This window comes from Equus asinus, chromosome 28, assembly GCF_041296235.1.
Source record: "Equus asinus isolate D_3611 breed Donkey chromosome 28, EquAss-T2T_v2, whole genome shotgun sequence".
In the NCBI taxonomy this organism is placed as follows: Eukaryota; Metazoa; Chordata; class Mammalia; order Perissodactyla; family Equidae; genus Equus; species Equus asinus.
The window spans coordinates 45355684-45380830 of NC_091817.1; the positions used below are offsets into that span (position 1 = coordinate 45355684).

Below are 25147 nucleotides of genomic sequence, written 5' to 3' on the forward strand. Positions count from 1 at the left end.
ACTATTCATCAGGCTCTGTGCTAGTACTAGGGACATGGAGTTACTAAGCTGACCAAGTCCTTGCAGGCATGAAGGTTTTATTCTGGTAAGAGAAAGGCACCACATGAGAGGGAGTATAGAAGGGAGCCCAGGAAGGGAGGAAGGAGTTGAACTGAGTTTCCTCTTTGAAAGCGGGACTCTGGTAAGCATTCGGGTTGTAGCACAAAGAAACATCAGCCTCATCCATATAAGCGTGTATTCATTCAACAAAACACATGTGCCTGGTCTCTGCGAAGCAGTGGAATAGAATGGCAAGCGAGACAGTTCTTTCCTTCAAGAAGCTCACAGTCTAGTAACGAGAAAAGCAAGGGAACAAGCAATTATAATTTGAGTTCCTAAGTACTCTGATAGACCGTGAAATTCACAGAAAAGGAAATAAAAATGGCCAGTACTAAGAGACAATACCTAACCTCACTATTCATCAAAAATATGCAAATTAACAATGTACTTTTTTTCCAACTATCCAATTGGCAAAAAATATTTACATCATATTATCTACTGTTAGTGTGAGGAAAGAGAAATCCAATATACTTTGGATTAGATTCCAAATTATGACAATTTGTCAATGTCTAACTAAATTTTAAATGGGTGGTTCTTTTGAATCAGCAGTTTCCAAGATGTCTCAACTGTAGAAAAATACGTGCACATACACACAAAAAGGCAGGTATATAGGTGTTTACAGCTACATGAGTAGCAGCTATGAAACAGGTAAAACCTAAGTGTCCAGCAATAGGGGACTGCTTTAATGATAGCATAGGCATACTAAGAGGTATTATTCAGTCATGGAAAAGAATGAAGTAGTTCTATATGAACTGATGTAAAAAAAAAAAGTTTGTAATAGCTATTAAGAGCAAAACTACTTATTGAACTGTATGTGGATGCATATGGTTTGTAAATTTGGTAGAATATACATCAAATTATGTGGTTAATGGGACAAGTGAGGAAAGAATGGGATGGGAAATGGGTGCATTTCCCATTTCACTCCCGTGAAATTTTTAATTTTTTTGTATTTAAAAAATGACCGTTAAAATAACATGTGTTATAGGATGGGTGCACAGTAAAAGGATATCCACTGTGTAAGTTCATCCTTAATTCTAGAAGGGACTGCAATTCAGTTATCAATAGAATAACCAAATCTTCACCTTTGGAATTTGTTGGTTACTTTGAACACTATGTTTCTTTAAAGGGGGGAAAAAGTCATTCCTTTTTGCCTGATATTTTCCCAGGATATGTAAAGTCATATTCCTAGTGATGGTATCTGAAAATCAACATAATCCAAAGGTCTTCGCAATGTTTGCAGTAAGACTCCAGCATCTTAGCATTTAAGTGTTTTCAGATTACATCCATTTAAACATCTGTGATTCATTATCGTAAATATCACAGTTGTGTGGGACCATATGCTTCAGCTTGCAGCCTATATATATATAAAGAAAAAGCGCAGGCAATAAATCTCAGGAACCTTAGACTTGCCGTGGGTATGTGCAAAAAGAACATTTCCAGACACGTGGGTCATTCTATAATCACAGTAATATACTTGAGTTCCCATACAAGAATCCTTCAATTGCAAAAGTTGCCACTTTTGATGGAAAGCTATGATTTACATTTGGCTCATGCGCTTCTCGTGATAATTCAGGTATGGCGGAAAGCATCACAAAAGCCTTCAGTCCACTGGCTTTTACTTCTTAAGGGAATGAACGTGGGCTATTGTTGACGAGTAAAGAAATCACAGGAAAATGAGATACCTTTAACAAGTGACGAGACACTCTTGGCAGGCATCCTCCTCCATTCCCACGAGGCTGAAGCTAGAGAGGATGCCATATGGCATGAGGGAGGCAATAAAAATCTCTTGGCAACTGGAGAATGAATAGGCATGACCTATAGGGCTGATCATTTTCTTGCTTACATCAGAAACCCATATATGCATACAAGAATTAATTGTACTTCATGTATTGGAAGTCAGATCATTTTATTTTAATTTGCTGATAAGGTCTTGTCAACTAGACAGAACCAATTTGTAATCACAGCTGGTGAGCATCTCACCCACTGCAATTAGGGAGGAGGTGAATGAATTAATTAGTTACAACCAAAAAGAGTCCACTAACATTTCTGATTGCCAACTCTTGCCAGGGTTTGCACTGAGTGTAGTCAGAGAGATGAAGATGAAGCTGTAGGAGGCCTTTGCCCACAAAGTGCGCAGGTTACCCAAGGATAGGTCTGGAGAAAATTGGGAAGGTGTGGAAGTCAGTGTTCTGTGGTCTGTTGCAGTTTGGTTGGCATCACTTCTGGTTATTATCAAGCCACCAACCTTATCAATACCTTGGGCATACCCTTTAGGAAGGATTCTCATTGTCACCTCAGACAGTGTACTTGAGCCCCCAAAGACTACTGTCTCCTGGAAACATTTCTAGACCCTCTCTGGAAGGCAGGTAGCATAAGGCCACCTCTGCATTAAAGCACTCTAGGTGTTCATAGGGAACAAAGGGTGGGCTCACTGCGTGGTAGATAGAAAATGCTCAAAATGACTCAAGATATTTTTTTATACAGAAAATGTTCATCCACACCCTGGCTAAAGATCATCTATGAGTTTTATGAAAATCAAACCATTCTGAAGATCATGGATCAAACTTCTGTGCTGTTTTTTTTCTCGCCATGATGTATTATTTACTCTGATCTGGGGATTTGTGATGACTGTAGTAGAAAAGCAGGGCATTAGTCTGCAGAAAGTCCTAATCTCGAGTTTGTTGATAAAAGTTATAGCTAAGTCAATGATAGCAAATTCCAAACTTAGCTTTCCTTTCAGCCTTTAAAGAGACCATACTAGTAAAAGCTCTTGAATACTTTCGGATGTTCTGGGGCTGAATAATAATCTGGCTGGCCCCCCTTCATGCATTTTCTTCACCCTTCTTCAGAGCTTAATTGTTCCCTAAACTTTGAACTTCGGGGTCTTCTAGCTTCTGCTCTATGGATTTTCTCCCTGATAGATTTAATCAGACTTCAAGATTCCACTTAACTCCATCTTTGACACCTCTTTCAGCTCTATACACAGACTGTTCAACTTCCTGTTAAGCCATATGCTCCTAGGCTATAGAATAACTTCTAACATTTACCTTGGATTCTGCCATTCTGAAATAATCCACCCCCTGCCTCCTCCCCCGGGACCTGGAACAGGTCTCTGCAACACATGTAAAAAGCAAAGTTCCAGCTTTGCTACTTACAGATGTGTGAACTTAAGAAATTTTCTCAATCTCTCTGAGCCTCAATTTCCTCATCTATAAACTACTGTTTATAGAGGGACTGTTGGAGAGTTATAAAAAAAATAATATTTATCAAGTGTTTGGCCCACTGCCTGGCATATAGAAAATGTCCCATAAATGGTAACTATTATAGAAGATAGACATCAAATGTGAAAAATCAGCACCATTATGGTTTTGTAGAGTGACTTTAAGATCTAGGGAAATGCCCCAAATAATTCCCAAAGTATGTTTATATGAACCAACACTCTTTGATGCCACAGCCATTTATAGTCACTGAACTAGGACAGACTGGGTGAATGATGACTTACCAGCATTCTCAGCTAGGTCATAAATCAAAGTCTGACATTTTGCAAATGTTTGATACCCAGCCAACTTATCCATTTTTGTGGATCAAGTAGGTTGGGAAACTAACCCAGGAAAGATCGGTTTGTTAAATTTTATGTGGGGAAAAGTCTCCTCTTCTTCACTCACTAATTCTTGGAGAATTTTTCAAATATAGGATTTGGAGAACACAGAGTGGTGTAATGAAAAGTGTGGAGTGTGATGAAACTGGGTTTGAACTCCAGTTCTATCATTAACCTTTGCACCACGGGCAACTCAGCCTCTCCAAGCACACCCTCATTTGCCCTTCTGTAGAACGGCTGAACTATCAGATGAGGATTGGGGTGAGGGGGTAGCACTTATTGAATGTCTATGATGTTCCTGATATTTTGTTAAAAGCTTAATGGTTAGTTGCTCTTCTCCCAGAATCCACCTTCCTCCTCCAGGTTGGAATGTTCACAGATCATTGTTTACAGACTACTGCTTCAGATCATAGATTTTTAACCTTTTTTACAAAATGGGACCTTGTCTTCTGTATTCATGATAGCACTTATACATCTATTTCAATATTTAAAACTAAGAAGCTGATTCAATTCCTGGAAGACTCATTTCACAGGATTTCTGTTTGTTTGTTTGCTCATCTTGGACATTGTATTTATTTCTAAATGTTGGGTTACCACTGCTGCACTCCTACCTGCCTTCATCTCCAAGTCATCTTCATCCCTTCTAAAATCCAACAGTTTCTATGGAAGCCTAGAAAGAGAACACTTGATCATCCTGCTTAGAGTTCTAGGGAAGAGACTGAATTAAAACTAAAGGACCTTTAGATCCAAGATGCTCAGTTTTGCTAAATTGATAGTGGTCATCTTTAGAATTAGATCTTCAAACTCTCATAGACGATTAAAAAATTTGCTCACATGATTTGCATAGTTTTACTATTTGGTTTATGAATTAGTATCAATATTTACCTGAAAAGTTATAATTCATTCCTTCAAATGCTTTTAATGTGTTTCTGCATTCTTAAATATGGTTTTATTGTGACTTAAGGCCAAAATGTTGTCTAGAAGAACACGCTCAATTTTATAACAAAATATAGGAAAACTATACAGAAATTTGCTTTCTAAGCAATTTTCAGAGAGCACAACTCTTCAGTAAAGTGAGATATACTTGTTTATAATCCTTCACCTTGGATGCTTCCGGTAATGATGAGGCTGCTCATTGGTTGACTTTCTCTCGCTGCTAGACATAATTTATTGTATTGAACTATGATCTACTTGCTTGTAACTTCTACTCTGTGGTGATTTTTTGGTCTTTTGACACAATTAAGAAACGGAACACCCATTCTTCAACCGGACAGCCCTCCAAGTGATTGTGTGGTCCAACCTTCTAGATTCTGAATATCATGAAGGCAGATAATACACCCTATTCACCTTTTTGTTGGCATTTATCCCTTACTGCCTACAATCTTGCACATTGTAAGTGAACAAATGGTATTTTAATGGGTTAATGGGTGAATATGTTGAGATTTAGAATAACAGAATTTCCCAACTGTAAGAGACATCATCCAATGCTAGAATCTCTTCCACAACATTCCTGCTGAACAGTCATTTAGGTTCCACTTGAAAGTATCCAGTGACAAACAAATTATTTCATTCAAAATGAACTAGACTTTCCAAATGGTAACCCGAATTTCTTCAGGCTTTTGCAGCATTTGGTCAATAATGAGGGCATGCAAATATTAATGTTTGCACTGCACCTGCTTGTAGCCCCCACCTGCACAACTGTAGGACCTCAACCCACTCTCCTCCCTTCTGGTTACTTCTAGAAGACCACAGGGAATCTCTCATACAAACTGACGGTTTATTTTTTTCTGATCTCTCCTTCTATTCTCTTTACTGATGAATATTCCTGGGAAGTTCTTGAAGGAAGTGCTTCCCCACTGCCCTCTGTGAGAAGGCTGCTTCTCAAAGTTTATCTCTAGGATCCCCAAGGCCACGAACCCCTCAAGATGCCAAAAGACCCAGCTTTAGGGTCTTTAGTTTTTATGGCACCAGAGCAAAGCCAAGCTATATTCCATTCAGAAATGGGGCCAAGCCACCATTTACCACAACAGTTTGTTATTAAGGACCAGAGTAGTGGTGCTTGAGGTTACCTAAATCACCTGTGGTTTGTGATTCTTTGAGCTTGTATATATAGCTTAGTCTTTCCACGAACCACAGACCCATGGTGCCTGACCAGGAAGCCAATTTTGTGTTCTCCTCTCCAACTTCCTTCTGGTTCTAAATCTCTCTAGATGCCCACACAGAAGTTATCCTCCCTATAGGTTCCGTCCTCCCTGTGTATATCTGCTCATGCAATAGAGAAGAACTTGGGAAGTGACAGGACTGCCAGAGCATCAGACACAATCAAGATCTGCTTCTCAATTTAGGTCCATCCAGGACACCATGCCACATGTTTCCAGACAACTCTGACTGCAAGACTAAATATAATAAAAGCTGTAGTGAAGCAAATCTCTCTTCTCATTAACTTATCTTATAGACACTCATAGGGAGGGAGACAGGTGTGCACATAATGACTAGATAAGTCAAAAACTAAGGGCTGTGTAAGAGACGTGCTAGTAATGTGAAGACACTGAGAGGGGATCTCTAAATTTGAGATTTGGTGATTCTCAAAGTTGCTGAATCTGAGATTCCTGTTTCACTGATTGAGTGACTTTCAAATCAACTTACTCAAATCTTCACATCAGTTTGGGCCATCGTTCTCAGTTTTTTTCGGGGAGTTTCAAATTTGCTTAGCAGTCAAGTTGCAGTTCTGCTATTTATTCATTCAACAAACAGGGTTGAGCGTGTATTGTGTCAGGCGTCATGCCATATAAAGTAATCCCAATTTGAAATACAAATTCATAGTGATTATAACCACCATGGGATTGAGGATGTGCAGTATTCTTTCAGGAAACAATCTGCCATGTTTTAAAGAATCTATAACAAGAGGAAAATCTAAGACCCTGACAGAAAAGACTAGATTCAGAGCTAGCAGCTCAGTTTCTAATGGTAAGCAGAGAAAATCCCCTGAAAGCAGATGTGGGTTCTGTCTTTTTCTGAGAGGAAGCCCTTAAGGGTTTACATGGCCAAAATAGGTTTCTGCTGAAGATCACTTGACGGACTCATTCACTACGATCTCTTTGGCTAACATGATAGAACTGAAACTCTATTTTATCAAAGTTGGAATTGAAACATAAGATGATATTAAGACCGTTTTATGTGCACTCTGCACCTGTCAAATCTACAAAGTCTTTGGAGGTGAAATCCACTCCTGGATTAATCAGCCATGGTTAGGAACATGCCAGGAAACTTACAGAAGCTCTGTGGATGTCAGTGCTGACTCCAAGCCAAACAAAGAGCACAAGATACAGTTGAATGCGTCCAGGAATCAGGAGGGTAGAATGAATCAAGGCTGGAGGATACGCCTGTTGTATCCTCCAGGGACCTGGCCCAGTGCGGGTGGGACTCAACATATGGTAATGAAAGCTTGATTGACTAGAATGCTTGAGAAATGAGAGTGTTCAGGGAAACCAAAAGGAATGCTTTCTGTTTCTCTCACTTGGGCATGTCGAAAGAGCCTCTGGACTAAGCCCTGTGAGTTCCCTTAAAGGAAGTTGGCACCTCTAGACACCAGTGGGGATACTGAGGGATGTGAAAAGCAATTAAGTCTTGGTCTGTATCCTGGGGAGAGTCCATCTGATGTTTCTGAACTAAGTGCTACTTCAGTTATCAGAAAGGCATGCTTTCCATGCCCCAGCAAAGACTGCAGACCAACCAATGTGCAGGCCCTTCCTGCTAATGGAACAACTGAATTCTGTTTTAATAACTGGGCCAGGAGTACTGGGATAGCTCGTATAGTCTAAGGGAGAGCAAACAATTTATATTCTGCTGCACAGTCATTGCCTGGTCTGAGTGGTGAGCTGGAGCCAACTAGTGCCCTAACTCCTGAGGGCCAATTGTTAAGTTTTTAGGAAATCTGCAAGCCAGTTGAAGGCACATTGGTAGCTGAAATCTTATTTAGAATATTTACACCATCGACATTGGCAAATGCTATAGATCAGGACTTTTTCTTTTACAAGGTTTGGAAAAAAAAAAAAACAGTAGGGCCCAAATGGAGTCACTTGTGCTAAGCCTCATGGCACCAAACTGAGATTTGGTACCTGACTTAATTATAGTTTCCACCTCTCCCAGGGGTGGAATCTTAAATGAGTCAATCTGGAATTACCTGGTGGGCACTAGGGAAGCGATCTTCCTGACAGACCCCTGCAGTCCCCTAAAGGAAGGTGACCTTGCCACAAACAGTTCGCTCTTTGCTAGTAACTTCCCTGTCCTATTTGCTTTTGTCTATAAAAGTGTTTGATTCTGTACAGCTCTTCTGAGCTCCTTTCTATCTGCTGGATGGGATGCTGCTCAATTCATGAATCATTGAATAAAGCCAACAAGATACTTAACATTTATTCAGTTGAATTTTGCTTTTTAATACCAGCATTCTACCGAAACAAACCACTCTCTTCTGTGTGTGAGCATAGATTGCTACAAGTAGATCCAAGCATATCTGTCTGTGGGAGGGATACAGCACCCAGGATGACTGATTCAGAGCCCACAGCCATACTGATCCACATACAGCCTTGCACGGGGTGTGCAAGTAGTCTGACCACCAACTCTGAGAGGCCCTCCCACCTATGTGCAGACCGATTTGCAAGTCTCTGTGAATGTATACAATGTATTTAGAACCATTTGCCCATCTAAGATGTGAGTGTATAGATCACAGATTGACCCCAAAACACATAAGAATAGCACGAATTCCATATATTGGTTCACACCTATCTACATGAGCAGGACTGCTCTATATTTTTCAGACAAATTTAAATTCATCTGCATTTTCGTATTTCCTCGGATCATAATACAGCTTAATTTGCTCCCTCCCACATTTCTAGATGGTAAGAAATCTATACTTTTGGGTTTTCATCCCTAAGAACCACATTCGAAAGAAAGAAAGAAGAAAGCATAAAATCAAGGTCAGGAAGATTAAGCCCCTTAATTCACGTGCCAAACTTCCCATTTCAATTGTGGTTTTGTCTCCTCGCTAAAGTTTGTCTTTTTGTGACATTTGCATTAAGCCCAGAGGACATTTTGAGTGGAAACACGCTGAAAGCATAATTGAAACTCTGAGTGGTGCCATTTGTCTAATTTGCATTTTCCCCCAGGTGGGGAGTTTTCAGTTTCCCCTTCCTTCTCCTGGGGTGTTCAAAGATTATCTCAAAGAATGATGTGCAATTGATTCCAATAAATCCCCATGTACACTATATTATATGTATAATTTTATTTTCTTTCCAGAAGCTATTTTAAATGTCACCGTGATAAACTATGTAAGGAAGTCCTTTGCAGGTTCAGAATTGTACAAATAGTTCATTTCCCCCTCAGACAGAGGTTTTGAATATTTATTCACAAGTTTAATTGTTTATTAGAATTTTTCCTTTCAATTATCTTCATGGTGTCTTCCAAGCTACTTAGGAGGTTGTCTCTATAGAAACAAACATCTTTTAAATAGATAGACATAAACTATTCAATTCATCTTTAATATGTTCTTTGAACTCTGTGCCCTGAAACCTGCACTGGCCGGATCTCTGTTTAAAAGTTTGAGAATCATTGACGCTTTGGTTGCATCAAATTAATAATAGGAGACGATGCTGGGCTGGTGCCATCAGTTGCACCCTTTCATGGGGAATTTAAGGTGAGACTATAATCAGTGGGGAGTATAGTCAGTTTTCTCCAGGAGGAAGAAGAAAAAAAGGGTGTGGGTGAATTACTTCTCCTTTGATTAAGTATTTATATATTTCAGATACCAAAGTCACTATCATTGACACAGTCTAGATTTCTGCCTTTTCTAAGGTTTGTGTCTTTCTCAAGCCCGCATTAGTTAGGTTAGATATATTATTTCAAATATCAGACGCCCTCCTAAATTATATCAGATAATCATATGTAATTAGATCAGATCCCTCCTAGATTAAAAGCCTGAGAAGGGTGGAGCTGGGCATGAATTTGTCTCAGTGAGGGATATGCAGAAAGGAATGTAGCCCAGGCCAGCATTTACGGAGGGGAGAACTCACATCATTGTAAGGGTTTTAGTGCGTATAAGGACAAACATGTTTTTATTTGACTCCTTAGATGTATTTTAACATTATTAGAAAAAAATACATCTGACACATCCAATGTGTATTTTAAAGGTTTATCTTCAAATAATTTTATAAATAAATAATGTGACACAATTAAAAGAAATATATTAGGTGGATAGTAGATCAAGGGTGAAGGTGTGGTGACATTGTGAGGCTGGAAGCTGAGTGAATGAAGAAAGGAAGACAATCACCAGGCAGATTAGCATGAACTAACTGTGTGGCTTTGACCTCATCCAACCTCACCACTCACCTCTCAGTTTCCAAATGGGAAAAATAAAAGTACCGACCTCAGATTGATAATGTGAAAAATCATTGCAATAATGAGTGTAAAGCTCTCAGTGTAGTGTCATTCTTTTAGGAAAAGTAATACCTTAGATTTGTCCGAAGTTATCTTTACAAATAGTCCGTTTGAAGAATGTTTAGTGAAACTTTGTTGAGCCTGTTGTGGACAGGGCACTGTAATATCACTCCTTTGATGTCATGTTTCCTTCGCAATCTCTCACGTGACTTAGGAAGGGCTTTGCCAAGAAAAGTGGGAGAATTCAAAGATGAGTGAGACTGGATCAGAATCATCTGCCTCACTTCTTTAGCCTCAGCCGAGATGCCTATAGTAACCATCTCCATGGTAACCGCACATGGCCCAGCAGGCTGGAGCACAGGTACCTGACTAGAAAGAGGTAGAAGGACCCAGAAGGCAGGCAGAAAACCAGCTGGAAGAAGGAAGCTATGTGGGGAAAGGAAAAGGCAACTTCCTTCATGCCCAGAATTACAGGAATAATGATGATAATGATGATAATAATTCTTATTCAATTAGCATTAAGATCTGCCCTAAGTGCATTAGGCCTGTAGGTACATATTATTTTGTTTAATGCTCACCATAAGACTTATAGCATCTGTGAGGGAGGTAATATTATTTGTCCCACTTTACAGATGAAGACATTGAGGTGTAAAGAGGATGGATGGTTTGCCCAAGGTCACAGGGCTGCTGCACATGAGCCAGGATTGGAAAAGGGTTTAGAAACCTACTGTTAAAACTGCCCTTTCTTAGAGCGTGGGAATAGCAATTCCCAGCTTGCTAGGTCCCCAACCATCTCTCTATACCAGGAATGGCTGGGAAATGTGGAAACCTGGCATCTTGACAAGTAATCCATTGTCTGAGGTCCTGGTTCCTGGCCCTGGCTGAGTCACATTTAGGCTAGGGAGCTTTAAAGAGATGCTTGTGGACCCAGCCCAGCCCAGTTATATGAGAATCTCGGTTGGGGGTTGGAGCAACTATCGCTATTTTTTTTAAATGCTCTCCAGGTGATTCTCACAGCCTTGAAAAAGAACCACAGTCTACAGCATCTGCTCTTGAATTGGTAAAATGTGTCTAAAATAAACAAAGGCCCAATTATGTAAACCGTAGTTATTTGATACAGCAGTTTGGGAAGGAAGCTAGAATATATTGAGTGCCTACAATGTGCCAGGTCCCGAATGTAGATCTGTTCTGTCAGTAGGCCCTCATTGGTACCTCTGACGATACTGGAGGGATAAGTGAGTGGCCTTTGGGATGCCCCAACTGCCCTTTTCCCTCTCATTCATCCCTTCCTGGGAAATAGATGTGCTGAGAGCTTGAACTCTAGAGGCAGCCAGATCAGACTGGGGACAGGTTCTTGTTTTTTCTGGATGTGTGATCTTGAGCAAGTTAGTCAATCTTTCCGAAGCTCTGTCTCTTCTCCTGTAAAATGGAAAATGATGCTTATAGATTATGCATTCTCAGTGGGGCTATATTGCCCCCAAATGGATGACATGGATTCTTGGGGGAGAGGAAAAAAATTGTACTTTGTGAGTGTGTAAAGCATAGCTATACATGCAGAAAATAACCAGATATGCAGTATATCTATGACGTTAAAGTTTCATGAGAGTGGTGGCAATTAGGCAAAATTTTTAAAAGGCTCCTGGGGGGTAGATAATAATTAAAAAAAAGTTGAGAATTGCTGTTGAAGATTTGAATTGCTATGAGGCTAAAAGGAGAGACTCAATGTACAGTCCTTGGCACAGAACCGAGCACTCAGATGCCACTCAATAAATGGTAGACGTTGTTACTGTTATGGGTCAAAACATTCATTAATGCAACATGCACACACTGATCCCAGCTATGCTTTGGGGATTTGCACAGATTTATTGGGATTATGGAGAAAGATAAGACACCACCCCTGTCTTCACCAATGAGCTAAGTCAAAGCTAAGCACGGGGAGGCTAAGTGCTCTCATGAATGGAAGCATAAAGAGCCTGGGAAGTCAGGGAAGAGAGTGGTTGAGTCCTTCCTTTCCTACCCATCCCTAGTACTGGGCTCAGCCAGGACAAGAGGTGACTAGGGGCCTTTGTTCTCAATTCCTGGCCTTGCCTGCAGCATCTCCTGCTCCCAGCATGGAAGAGGTACCCCACTCAACCAGCACTAGAGCATCATTTTTCCCAAGGAGAGTAATTGAGTTTAGTGGAATTGTTATTGATGGCCTGCTGTATGGAAAGGCATGCTGTTCATTGCTGGAGACGTAGAGATGAATAAAAGAATATGATTCCACTTTTGATCTTGGTTCTGATGGGGAAAACAGATATGTAAAGTAGATATGTTTATGCAACATGATATAAAAGGTCCTATGTACAGGGAACTCTGGGAACACTAAGAGAGTGTTTGGAGAAGTTGCTTGAGCTGACTCTTAAAGAATGATTAAGAGTTAACCAGGTGAGGAGGGTGGGAAGTATTTTCCACACAGGGGAGCAATATGAGCCATGGGGCAGGAAAGGACAATAGGTGTAGGCAGGCTCAGGTGTGGGCAATGTGCAAGGTACCCAGTGAAGATGGAGGCCAGAGGGGAGGCCGGTGGGCAGCCAGGACATGGAGAGCCTTGAGTGCTGGCATCATTTGCAATGGGGGACCATAGTTGTCTGAGAGTCAAGTGAAGACAAGTTGGTTCTGTAGTTGCGAAGGGAGGATCCAAAGCTTCCTTCAAGAACTTATTCTTTATGTGGCCTTCCAGGTCCCACATTTCCCAGGCCCATGTTATTTCCACTCTCTTTTCCTTCTTTTCTCCCTTGCTCTCTGGGCCCATGTCACTGGCTTTTTTGCAGTTCCATGAATGCCACAGGACGTTTGCCCGTGTTGTGGTTCTGTCTGCCTGGAATAGGTCCCCTATTACTAATAAGGAGTAATGGGTTAATGTCTGTCTCCCCTACTAGACTTCAAGCCAGGGACTATGTCCATCTTTGCTCAACCTCAACATCTAGTAGAATATAGGCTCTTAGTAAATATTTGTGGAAGGAAGGAATGGATTTAAGAGAGAAAGGAAGGAACAAAACAAAGAAAGACGGAAGGAAGGAAGGAGGGGAGGAAGGAGGAGAGGAAAGAAGGAGGGAAAGAAGGAAGGAAGGAACTAGAAACCCCCAAAATTTTTGTATGCCTTCTTTTCTCCCAGTCCTCCCCAGCTGAGACTGTCTTCCTTGATCCTGCCTGGGGGCCAGGGCCAGAACCAACATCCTGGCAATCTAGGCAACATGGTCCCAGTGGGCCTGTCATTTGAGCAGTGTGCCTCCAGTGGATGAATGCTAATTGATGATGACAGTGGAAGCAACCTTCATGTCTCTCCTTCACAGTTCACTTCCAAAACTGAGACCAGGCATGCCCAGTTAATCTTGGCTACCAAGATGGTCAGAGAAAGTTAGCAAGTATTTGAGAACTGAGACTCCCACGAGGCCAATTGCATGTCCATACAGAGATGCCCTAAAGCTGACTGAGTAGCCAGAAAAGGCACTGGAGCCCTGAAGCAGAGAGACTTCAAGGTGGCACCATGAGATGCGCTTCAGGGCTGGGTGGGAACATGGGAGCAGGACTGAACTGGGTGCTCATGTCCTTGTATTCAGATTCTGATGGGATGTCAGGAAGGGTGTTTTCTACATGGGGCTTTGTCTTTATTGAAACATGTAGTAATGAAAGGCAAATGGACCACGGTTCAAATCTTGATTTCGTCATTTACAAACTGTGTGTGTTAGGCACCTTCTTTGCCCTCTCAAGCCTCAGGTACCTTATCTTTAAACTGTGTGTGGGGGGGGTATCAAAATAGTACCTCATTCATTGTCATTGTAAAGATTAAATAAGACGATGTATGTAAAATGCTTAGCACTGAGCCTCCTGTATGGAAAGTGGTCAATTCACATTAACTATTATCGTTATCAGCTAATATGATTATTATCACCATAAGAATTATCTTCCCAGGGACTAGCCCTATGGCCAAGTGGTTAAGTTCACATGCTCTGCTTCGGTGGCCCAGGGTTTTGTCAGTTCAGATTCTGGGCATGGACCTAGCGTGGCTCATCAGGCCATGCTGAGGCGGCATCCCACATAGCACAACCAGGAGGATCTACAGCTATGTACTGGGGGCCTTTGGGGAGAAAAAGAAGGAAAAAGAAGAGATTGGCAACAGATGTTAGCTCAGATGCCAATCTTTAAAAACAAAAATAAAATTTTTTTAAATTATTTTTCTAGAATAGAAAGATCAGCTTAGTTCATCAGACATTTATATGGCTTTAACGGTATACTCAGACCTATGTAGATGCTGTCACCAAAAGACACACAAGAAAGTTCCTACTAACAATATTTTAAGAACCCCAAACTGGAAATAGCCCAGATGCCCATCAACAGTAGCATAGATAAGCTCAGTATAGCCATGTGCTGGAATACTATATTAGGATAAACTGCTTTCACTCACAGCCACATGGATGAATCTCACAAACAGAATGTTGAATGAAAGAATCCACACACAAAAGAGCACAGTGTAGGATCAGTGCAAATGCAGGTGGAACCAATCTCTGGAATTACAAGTCAGCAGAGTGTAGCCTCCGGTGGGGAATTTTATTCATCAAGGTGGGGAAGGGGGACTGGAATATTTTGCACCTGAGCCTGGGCTCCGGGTATACGAGTGTGCCTGCTTGGTGAAAGTTCACCAAGTTGTGCATTCTGATGTATGCACTTTTCTGAATCTATGTTGTGTTCAGTTAAAGATTCGCTAAACAAACAAACAAGCCTGTTCAGCAGAGAGGTAAGAAAACAAAAGCAAGGTGGGAGAAGAAAGCAAGTAATACAATTCTGTGCTTACCCTCAAAGACAGCTGATTTTCCGTATTCCTTCCCACATGTGACTTAGCCATTCAATTATAGGAATTTCACTCACAGCTCTCCAGCCACTGCCTTAAGCTGGGCCATCAGTACAACACTGGACTAACTGGTTTTCTTGGCTTCTCTTCTTCCCTTCTCCAAACCACTCTCTAGAACCCAGAGCTACTAAATTAGAAACTCTGGATCAGGTCTTTGGGATTTTTAAAACTCTACCGTGTGATCCTGATGCACCCCACCCTTGGGAAGCACTGTTTTCCAGTGGAACCAGAAGACACACCTGACTTTGACCCATTCCAAGCTAAAAATAGTCCAAGGCGACTGAATAGTGCCCTAACTTAGTGGCATTTCCCAATTTGTCCCAAAGGACATGTTCATCTCTATTTCCAGCCTCTCCTTCTTCATCCCAACATCTCTGCCCCATTTCAAATTTACCTCTGATCCAGCTGCACCAAGTTAGTTTTCTTTCTCTGAGTCCGTTTTGTTGTTTCACCACCACCCCCATGCCTTGAGTAATGTAGAATGCCCCCCACCCTCATGGGCGCCTTCTAATTGCCCACTCATTCTTCATAAACTGGCTCAAATATTGTCTCTGTGAAGCTGTCCATCAAGGCTCCTGAGCTCTCTGGTTCAGCCACAGCACCTCATACATACAGGATTAAAGCATGTCCCTCAAAGTCACTCTTCCCTACCTGACTGTAGGCTTCACTCACCACACCCAAGGACGGCGATGCAGTTCTGTTTATCTCTGCATCCCAGGTGCTTAGCACCTGCCTGGCGCATGGGAGGTGATCAAAGACCTGATCAAATGAAGTCCTTCAGCACAATCCAAGCCAAGGGGCTACAAGGGGGTGCTGCGGGATACGGGGGAGAGTTTGAGGATCTGGGGTGGGATGTGGTAATCCACATTTAATGGTCAGAGATACCTCCAGGACTAAGGTGCCCAACCTACTCATGCTCTTTCTGTTTTTGTTTGTTCTGTTTTGTTTTTCCTAGTGACCTTCAGTGACTGTAAGGGAAATGACAAGCTACGCTATGAGGTTTCAAGCCCATACTTCAAGGTGAACAATGATGGCAGCTTAGTGGCCCTGAGAAACATAACTGCAGTGGGCAAGACTCTGTTCGTCCACGCCCGGACTCCTCATGCAGAAGACATGGCAGAACTCGTGATTGTTGGGGGGAAGGACATCCAGGGCTCCTTGCAGGTAACACAGCTCTTTGCGATAAATTGGATCCAAGGAGAAACATTGGGGTCTGTACATCTTATGTGGAAAATGAATCTTTGGTTTATTATTGTCCAAGATTCGTTTGTTGCTGCAAATGACAAAAAACCAACTCTAAAAATTATGGAGAGTTGGGAATTTATTGGCTCATGTGACAGATGTTTTGGAGATAACTCTGCCTTCAGGCATGGGTATGTACCGGTGCCCAAATGTGACATCAGCTTTGCTCCTTATCCATCTTGTGATTCTATTTTCCTTCTGTTGGCTTCACTCCTAGAGAGTTACATCCCTCCCTGCCTCACATTGTGGAGGTCTCGGCAGCCCCACATCATTCTCCCAGTCTGAAGTTGCCTGAGAGAACATCTCTTCCTGATAATGCCAATGAAAGCTTGAAATCAGATCTCATTGGCTCTCGTTACATCAAGCACCCATCCCTGAACAATCCCTGTGTCCATTGGGCCATGATGCTCTGGTTGGTTAAGTCTGGGTCACATGCCTTGTCCTGAAGCCAGGGTGGAGTCAGCCCCACCTAAAATATATAGACTGAGAGTGAAAGATGGGTAATTACTCAAAGTAAAATAACATGCTCTCATCCAAGGAAGGGAAATGGATTTGGGGCAGGCAGGACCACAGTGGCCGCTGGAGTTGTATAGCTGGCTAGGCAACCATTGCATATGGCACTGCTCCTTTGCCATGCACTGGTGCCCATTCCTTTCCAAAAGCACAAGTATGCTGATCCTTGCACCCACACACAGGTGCAGGTGCACAGAGTGCCACAAACTACCCTGCTGGTTTCCTGACTGTCATTCAGAGACTTTTTGCTATAATGGACTTACCTACGCCTTCTTCCCCAGGAGCTCAGAAACTCTGTGGCTTCTTGGTTATAGAAAGGGAAGGCACACAGCAAGACCCTGGAAAAATAAGAGCAATAATAATGATGTGTACCCAGCTTGGTGTGGGGCCAGCTTGGTGTGCTAGCCTTTTTCTCCCACCTGGTGGCTTCCTGTTACCCAGTTTTTCAAAGCCTTGATTCTTGCTGCCTTTCTCTACACTGCTTTATCTGCTAATTTTGTTCAGTGGTGGAGTGTGGGTGGTGGAGTGAACACCAATTCCCCGGTTGGAGAGCAGAGACAGTACAACTGGCAATATGAGTGTTGCTTTCCTGCCAGCATTTTCTGTGTACCATCTTGAAAGAATCATATAACTTTTTTTTTATCTGAAGACTAGAGGGGTTAAATGGTCTGGGATGGCAAATAAGTGGCATGTGCATTGCCCCACTCTGTCACCGTACTCATGACAGATATTGCTAATCACCCCTGGCTTGACCTGAGTATCTTTCCCAATACAGTGCTTCTGGAAGCTACTATCCGTTGATCACTTAGAAGTGTTTCCAGAGATGGCATCTATTTGCCATCCCTGGTCTGGACAAACTTCATAACTCCCCTTTGTATCTGTGAATCTGTGAGTTAAGGGTAGATAGCAAGCTAAAAATGAATCCATGTTGTGCCACTGATGTTTTCAAAGAAAAGAGGATATTGGTGAATACATACCAGTGTGGGAACCCATTGGCACCACAAAAGCAAACTTTCCTTTTACTTAGCCATGGTCATTTTCACAGTATCTCACTAACTCATGATATAAATGACTTGGCAAATATCCAGAGCAACAAAATTTCTAGGATGTGCAACACAGGATACGTCTCAGGAGCAAGTGCAGGCGCGGAGACTCACGTAAGGGGGTTTGCATGTGGGATGGAATGTGTTTGGATGGATGTTGTTCATCATGATTGGTGGCTCATCTTTAAATCTAGAAATGACAATGTCATAATATTTAGCTTAAAGTAGAGCAGAAGGGATTCTGGGCACTTCTCAGGGCAAACACCACCTTGACAGGCTGGGGGATCCAGGGTTCAATATGCAGAGACTGGGCCCTGAAGAGCTGGTCTCTTGAGTCCCAGAAAGAAACCCTTCTGGAGGCAAAGCCCCTCAGAGCCCTGACCGTTTCTAATTTGCCGCCATCTGAGCACATTGTCGACAAAGCCTGGCTGTGATTGTTTGCTTCTTATAAAGCATGGTGAAGGCTGCTGTGCCATTCAGTTTGCCAGACTCCAGCAGAACGGGGCATTCATCTCCCGCCTCCAGTAATTTTATGAGGTTTGAAAATAGGCCTTGTGAAGCTGCCCAGATGTGTCTGTAATAAAAACTCCAAAAAAAGAGAAAAGAAAAAGGAAAGCATAGGAAAACAAAATTGCTAGCCAAAGAATCCCTCTGAAGAGAGCACAGTCCTTAAGAGATATTCAGTTGGTATTTTTGAGGCCCTACTGTGTGCGTCTAAGTGAGCCAGCTGCTAGAGAGAGGGAAAACAATGAGCACATGAGTCAGCTCACTTCCCGACTGGGGAGGGACAATGAACATGTGTGTTGATTCAGTTCCAAGCAGGGAGGCAGTGGTGGTTGCTGCTCTGTGCCTTTAGAGAAGGGAAGCTGAGCTTCCTTCTGTAATGACAGCCAAAGCTTTCATGATGCTCACTGTGTGCCAGGTGCTGCTCTCATGGGCCACAAATGCTGACTCCTTTATTCTCCCTACCACCCATGAGGCACATGCTACTGTCCCCATTTTACAGACGGGGAAAACTGAGGTACAAAGAGGTGGGTGAGAACCTATATTGTTTAGGGGGACTCTCTTACATGTGTGCATCTCAGTGTGTGCTTTAATGTACATTATTTTTAACCCTTACAGCCTCCCTGTGGGGCTGCTGACATTATCCCTTACTACAGATGTAGGAACTTGGCCATGATCCCCTAGCTTGAAATTGGCAGAAATGAGATTGAAAGTCTAGCTTTTCTGTCCAAACATCCATTCTCCTTTCTGCCACTTTGCTTGCCAGGAGGCTGTGCCATCTGGATGGCTGGGGCCACCGTCCATGGATCAAGAGATGAGGGAATGAGTTAAAGCAATACAGTAGAAATGGAGGAAAATAACAAATGGAAGGTGTGGTTTGAAGGAAGAGCGAGCCAAGATTCAGTGTCTGGATGACTCCAAATTGTTTAACCTAGGAGGATGGGGATGGATTGGACCAGTCAGAGAAGGAGGGATTGCGATAGACTACAGTCAGGCTTGGATATGTTGAGTTGGTGGCTCCTGAGGACATCTTGATAGAGACATCCTGAAGACAATAGGGAACATAGAACTGGATCTCAGAGTAAATATTGGGGAGAAGAGCAGAGTAGTGATAGGGTTTTGGCTTTCGTGTTGAACTTAAGTGGGTTCAAATTTCTGTTCCACCACCTATGATTATGTGACTTTGGGCAAGTCACCCACCTCCCTAAACATCAACATCCTCATCTGTGATATAAGAATAAGAATAGAGCCTACATCACAGAGTTGTTCTGTTGGACACAGCACCAGACACCAAATGACACATCCCATCAGTGGTATCACTTTGGAACCTCCAGAGGATGAGGAACCAGGGTTTAAGTGTCCTCACTAAGGCAGGAGACACAAGCCAGAGATTGAGGACAGGAAGAGAAAGGGAAGCCAAAGAAAGAAAGAGAAGGTTTTCAGAGAGGGCAGTGGGGCACCCAGCGTTACCAAAACAGGAGAGATGTCACACTGGCTAAGGTCACATCACTATGCTTTGGAAGGAAGGATTCTCTAAGATAAATGTAACCCCACTGAAGACTAGCTCAGCTGTGGTAACTGGAGCCCCACTCTTCTTTAATAAAAGTATGTGCCTCTCATTTTTACCTGCTCCCTGTGACCCCATTTCACCCAAAAGCCTGTAGCCTGAATTTGTGAAGTCCAGTTGTTAATGGTTTCATTATAGACTGCCAAGCTATTTCTGCATTTTTACTTTCTGCAGACGCTTTCACACCACTCCCTATGTTGAACTCCGGGCTCCCCCTACCCAATACCAAACCACTTGTGGTTTCTTGAATTGGCCGAGATCTGCCTCATGCTCACAGTGGCTGCTGCTCTGTCTGGATTATGCCCCCTACATCATGGCCCGAGCTGCCCCATGGCCAGCACCACCAACATGGCTAACTCCCATGATACTTCTGGACCTGCCAAGATTTTCTGTTCAGGGACATCTTTCTGACTGTCCGCCTGTCTGGTTAAGTGTTTTTTTCCTTCATGCTTCTCATAGAACCCTGCCTAGCTCCCCTCATCCTGACACCACACTTCAACTATCTCATTTATTTGTGCTTGTTCCCATCTCAGTTCTGGGCTTCCGAACTTAGGGACCTGGCATCCATGCAGGGAGGCTAAGAACACTGCCCTGGAGCCAGATGCCTTGGCATGATTCCCAGTGCTGCACTCGCCACCTCTGCTCCAGGTCTCTCAGCTTTAAGAGGGGTTCATAACAGTATCGACTTCACAGAGATGTTGTGAGGATTAAATGAGTAAATATACGCAAAGGATTTAGAACAATGCCCAGCACAAAGTAAGTGCCATGAGAGAGAGAACTTGTTAGGAGATTCTAGCAGAGGAGCACCGCTACGTGTGCGCCCTTGACCAAAGAAGGGTCCTCATCTATTGCGGAAGATCGTCTCTTCCACCCAGTGTGCAGCTTTGGGAGGGATGCCCATGGAGCGATGAGGGAGGAAGAGAACCTCTGCTTAGCCAGCCAGATCAGCCGAATCAACCCTGGCAATCAACAGGGTGACAGACGTCACAGCCAGATCACCCTCATATCCATAAGTGCCATGAAAATACCAGTTATGCCTCGTTATTGTATCATCAAAGCCAGACTATAATAAATGCTCAGCGAGTGAGCCAGCCAAATCAAGACAACTCAATCCTTCATCCTTTCCCAGTATGACCCAATTCTATGACGTGTACAACCCGTAAGGAATTCAGGATTACCGGTGATTATGGTCCCATTGCTCAGGTGCCTGCTTTATGTGAAACACTGACTAAACTTCCAAGAGAGTATTCTTTATTTCTGTGGGTCCAATTAATAAACACCAAAAGACTTAGCAGTATTTAAAAGTTAATTTTGAACACTTTACACTTCTTAACTGGAAGTCAGTGCATGGTGTTCTCAGTAAGGGGAAACTGGTCTCTTAATCGAGTTGCTTAAATCAAATGCAAAAAAAAATTATTCCTCCCTTTTTTTGGGTCATTTTAAAAATCCCTGAAAAAATAAAATGAATAGACAAAGTTATGACAGAAACTGAAAAAGCTAAATTTAAGGCTTATTTTTCTTGGTTGATCATCATCACTGTAAACACGCAATTTAAAAGACATAATTTTGGCTCCTCATCCAGTTTCAAGAATCAGGATGGAAATAGTTCCAAAAAAATAAAATAAAAGGAGCAATCACAGGAAGGAACCACTCAAGAGAAACAGTTGTTTTTGTTTTTAATGTTTAAAATGAAAATATAAAACATGTCATCACCTGCTCGGAAGCCAGTATTAATATTGCTGCTAATGATGTATCTTGACCCTTGAGGGGATTACAAGTTTTAAATTCATTGCCTCGCGGAATCTCAGGATTCCATCTGTTAAGTATCTCCAGGGCATGGGGAGTCTAGAGGCTCAGAAGCAGTGGCTGAATCCGCCTCTGTGACGTTACTGCACATGTACACGGTCTGGGTCATTTAGCTCAGTTGCTGTGGATGATATTGAGGAAGACCTAGAGAGACCCCAAATTGAGATCTAATCACACATTTAGTTCTTCTTAGTCACGTGGCACTGAAAAGTCACCTGACTCCTTGGAGTTTCAGTTTTCTCATCTGTACGGTGACAATAAGACCCCAGCCTTGCTTTGATGTCATAATGGGGTACACAAAATTTCTTTAAAATATTGTGGCTAACCCATCGTTGACAGAGGATTCCCAGTCACGGATTGTTTATTCTGAACCAAAGCACCCCGTGAGTTGCTGTCACCTTTGTATATTTTTTTCTGTCTTCTCTGATCTCACACATCCTTTGCACATTTGTTACTGAGATGAACTCTAATTTTCATCAACCCTGAGCTAACCATTTGAATCCTCTCTGTTTGTTTTGGGCGTTATACCATCTAACCTCCAAGGTGCCTGTCACACTGCACATGGGGGACTTGACTGCAATTGTTTAAAGCATCCCTGAGAATGAGAGAAACCAGCTTAGGGTAAAATTAATTGTCGTGTCTCAAGATCTTATCGCACTGCCTGGGAGTGGCTTGGAGTCTGTTGAGCTGGTCAATGGTATTGATCTTGCTCACCATGAAGTGTGTCTTACAACCATCACAGTGCAGAACCAATCTGCGCATTTACTGTGGCCATGAAGAGATGAGGATTTAAAGCTGCAGATACTTAACATGCTCCGATTTAACAAGTGTGAAAACTTCAAAAACCTGCAAAGTATCACTCTTCATGGCAAAAGCCTCCCCAGTTACTATTAAGGAAAATTAGTATCCATTTAACTGTCACCCAAATTGGGGAAAATAGATAGCTCGAAAATTATGGTACAGATCCAAGAATTGGGCCCAGAACAGCGTATTAGGCTGTTACATCTTGACACATGCCTAAATTGTTATGTTTATGATTCTTAGCTCCAGGATACCATTCAAATATAGATAAAAAGACATCCTTCGATTCATTAATTTAAGTAGATAACAGATTGCTTTGTGGATCAGAATCTAAGAAAACTATATTCTGAAGATTAATTTTAATTCAAATGCTTGGGGAAAATAACACATTGCATAGAAAATCTAGATAACTAAAAGCAGCTTCTTTCTGGCTTGTGAAAACTCAAGATTTCGTATTGTACAGCAGTATGATACAACAGAAAAATAATGTGTAAATATGTAAATTTGTAAATATGTAAATCTGTTTCCTTACAGAAACATTGAAAAAGAAACAGATGAAATCAATTTTAATAATATATGTCATTTAACCATATATATTTAATATTTAACCATATATATAGCTAATGTATATATTATATATTTCCTATGTATATATTATATATTTTACACACACACATATACACACCCAATATATAAATATTGGGTTAAATTTCATAGATATAGATACTCTATATATTTGTCATATATATCAATTTAACCTAACATATATAAAAAACTGAATGGATATATTATAATACATAATTTCTCTAAGATATTATCATGTCAACAAGTAATTAATGTGAGCATTATTAATGCAATGATTTTTACATTCTTCTTTTTACATTAAATCTTTGAAATTCAGTGTGTATTTTACACTTACAACAGATCTCAATGTAGATTAAGTAGATTTTAAGTGCTTAATAGCCACAGGTGGCTGATGGCTACCAATTGGACAGGGTTGCCTGGAGTTCCACTGGAATATTTTTATATTTTGAAAGAGGAAAGAAAGAGTTATTCACTGAGTGCCTACCACATGCTAGGGCATTGTCTTAGATGCTCTCACACATGTATCTATTTCCGTGACCCTCAGAGCCAACCCATCCACTGAGAATCTGGTTCCTGCTCTGCCGATCAGAAATAGCCCAGGCTCAGAGAGGTTAAGTAATTTAGCCAGTGTCATCATCTGTCAGCAAGTGGCAGAACTGAGCGTTGGGCCTGGGCCTTCTGACTTTATGCAGCCACTCCACTGCTATTTTGGTAATACTGACATTTACAACAGAACCAGTACTTTTCTTTGCTCCTGTAAAGACTATGAAATGACATAGGAAAATTAAAAAGTAGTTCGAAATAAAAAATGAATCCAGAGCTGAGCAAAACTCCTAAAGACATTTTAGGTAGGTGGACAAGTCCTGTGTTGTCAAGAGACTTTTAAAAACCTTTCCTCGTGAATAGAATCTTTGGAGAAAGAACCTCATGGGAACAGCGTAAGGTTTCCAAATGTAAATGTCTCCTAGGCCGTGAGTCCCTATAATTCAGACGTCATCTCATTCATCTTCGTAGTCCTAGAGTCTAGGGAAAATGCCTTACATTTACATTTCAAAATTATACTTTAAAATGTCATTTTCATATGGGTTATCTGGATTTGATCCTCACAACAATGCCTTGAAGCAGATCGCGTCATTCCTTTTTCTGAGTTAGGAAACTGAGACTCAAAGAAGTCAAGAGGGAGGTCTCCGGTCATAGGGCTGGTCCAGCAGCAGCCTCAGTATTCAAATCCACAGTGACTCCCAAGGGCCAGTATGCCATCCACGGCAAGCTTTCCAACAGCGGCTTGGGGCTTTTCAAATAAAAAGAATATAACATCATCAGGGATAAATTTTCACCTAGCATCTCTGATGGAATAAGATAATGTGATAGAATGCACATTTTTCTAGACTGTCTGATAGACCTCTAACCTCCTATCTTTTATTATTACCGTAAATCAAATAAAGTGAATCATAAGTGTAAAATTAGGGTAATAACCACTTTTTTAAAATTCTCTTTTTTCTGGTGTGTGGAGATGCTTGGTCACCGTGGGCTTTGCCAGTTAGCACAGCTGCTTTTATAAGAGATGAAATGACACAGGAAAATTTCAAAGTGACTGGAAATAAAAAAATAATACAGAACTGAGCGATAATCCTGAGGAAATTTTGTGTATGTGGACAGGCCCTGTGTTGTCAGGACACATTTTAAAAACTCATGGAGACAGCACAAGATTTCCAAATGTGTCTCCTAGACCAGTCCCTAAAAGTCTGGTTCTCATTTCTGACTGAAACAAACAAAACAACTAGAGAATATAGTATTTGATAAAGACCGTGGATTGTCTACATTTAGTTCTTTGGTCTCAATTCTCAAAAATTAGGTAACCAAGTTACAGGGAGAGGATGTGCCATTTATTCAGTCCTTCTCCGCCCAGCAAATGGGTCAATCCAATTACATGGTCTTCACTCGTGCTAAGGCAGAAACCTGAGTATTTGGAGAAAAAGTAGCAAAGGAGAGCATTATAGCCCTGGCCAACCATATGCTCTAATCCTCTCATATCGGGTAGACACGTGTGAACTGTTGGTCTCTGT

At 41.8% G+C, this 25147-nt stretch overlaps 1 protein-coding gene across 3 annotated transcripts in view; it reads left to right on the forward strand.

Annotated features, from left to right (window-relative positions):
* Nucleotides 1-25147, forward strand: part of CDH13 (cadherin 13) — a 990441-nt gene that overhangs the window by 353475 nt on the left and 611819 nt on the right. For all 3 annotated transcript variants that reach the window (XR_006521117.2, XM_014842967.3, XM_044760929.2), the window contains exon 3: nt 15976-16184. Coding sequence is in view for 2 of the 3 variants with exons in the window: in XM_014842967.3 (XP_014698453.1) it covers nt 15976-16184 (209 nt within the window). In the remaining variant the exon portion in view is untranslated. The remainder of the gene's footprint in view (nt 1-15975; nt 16185-25147) is intronic.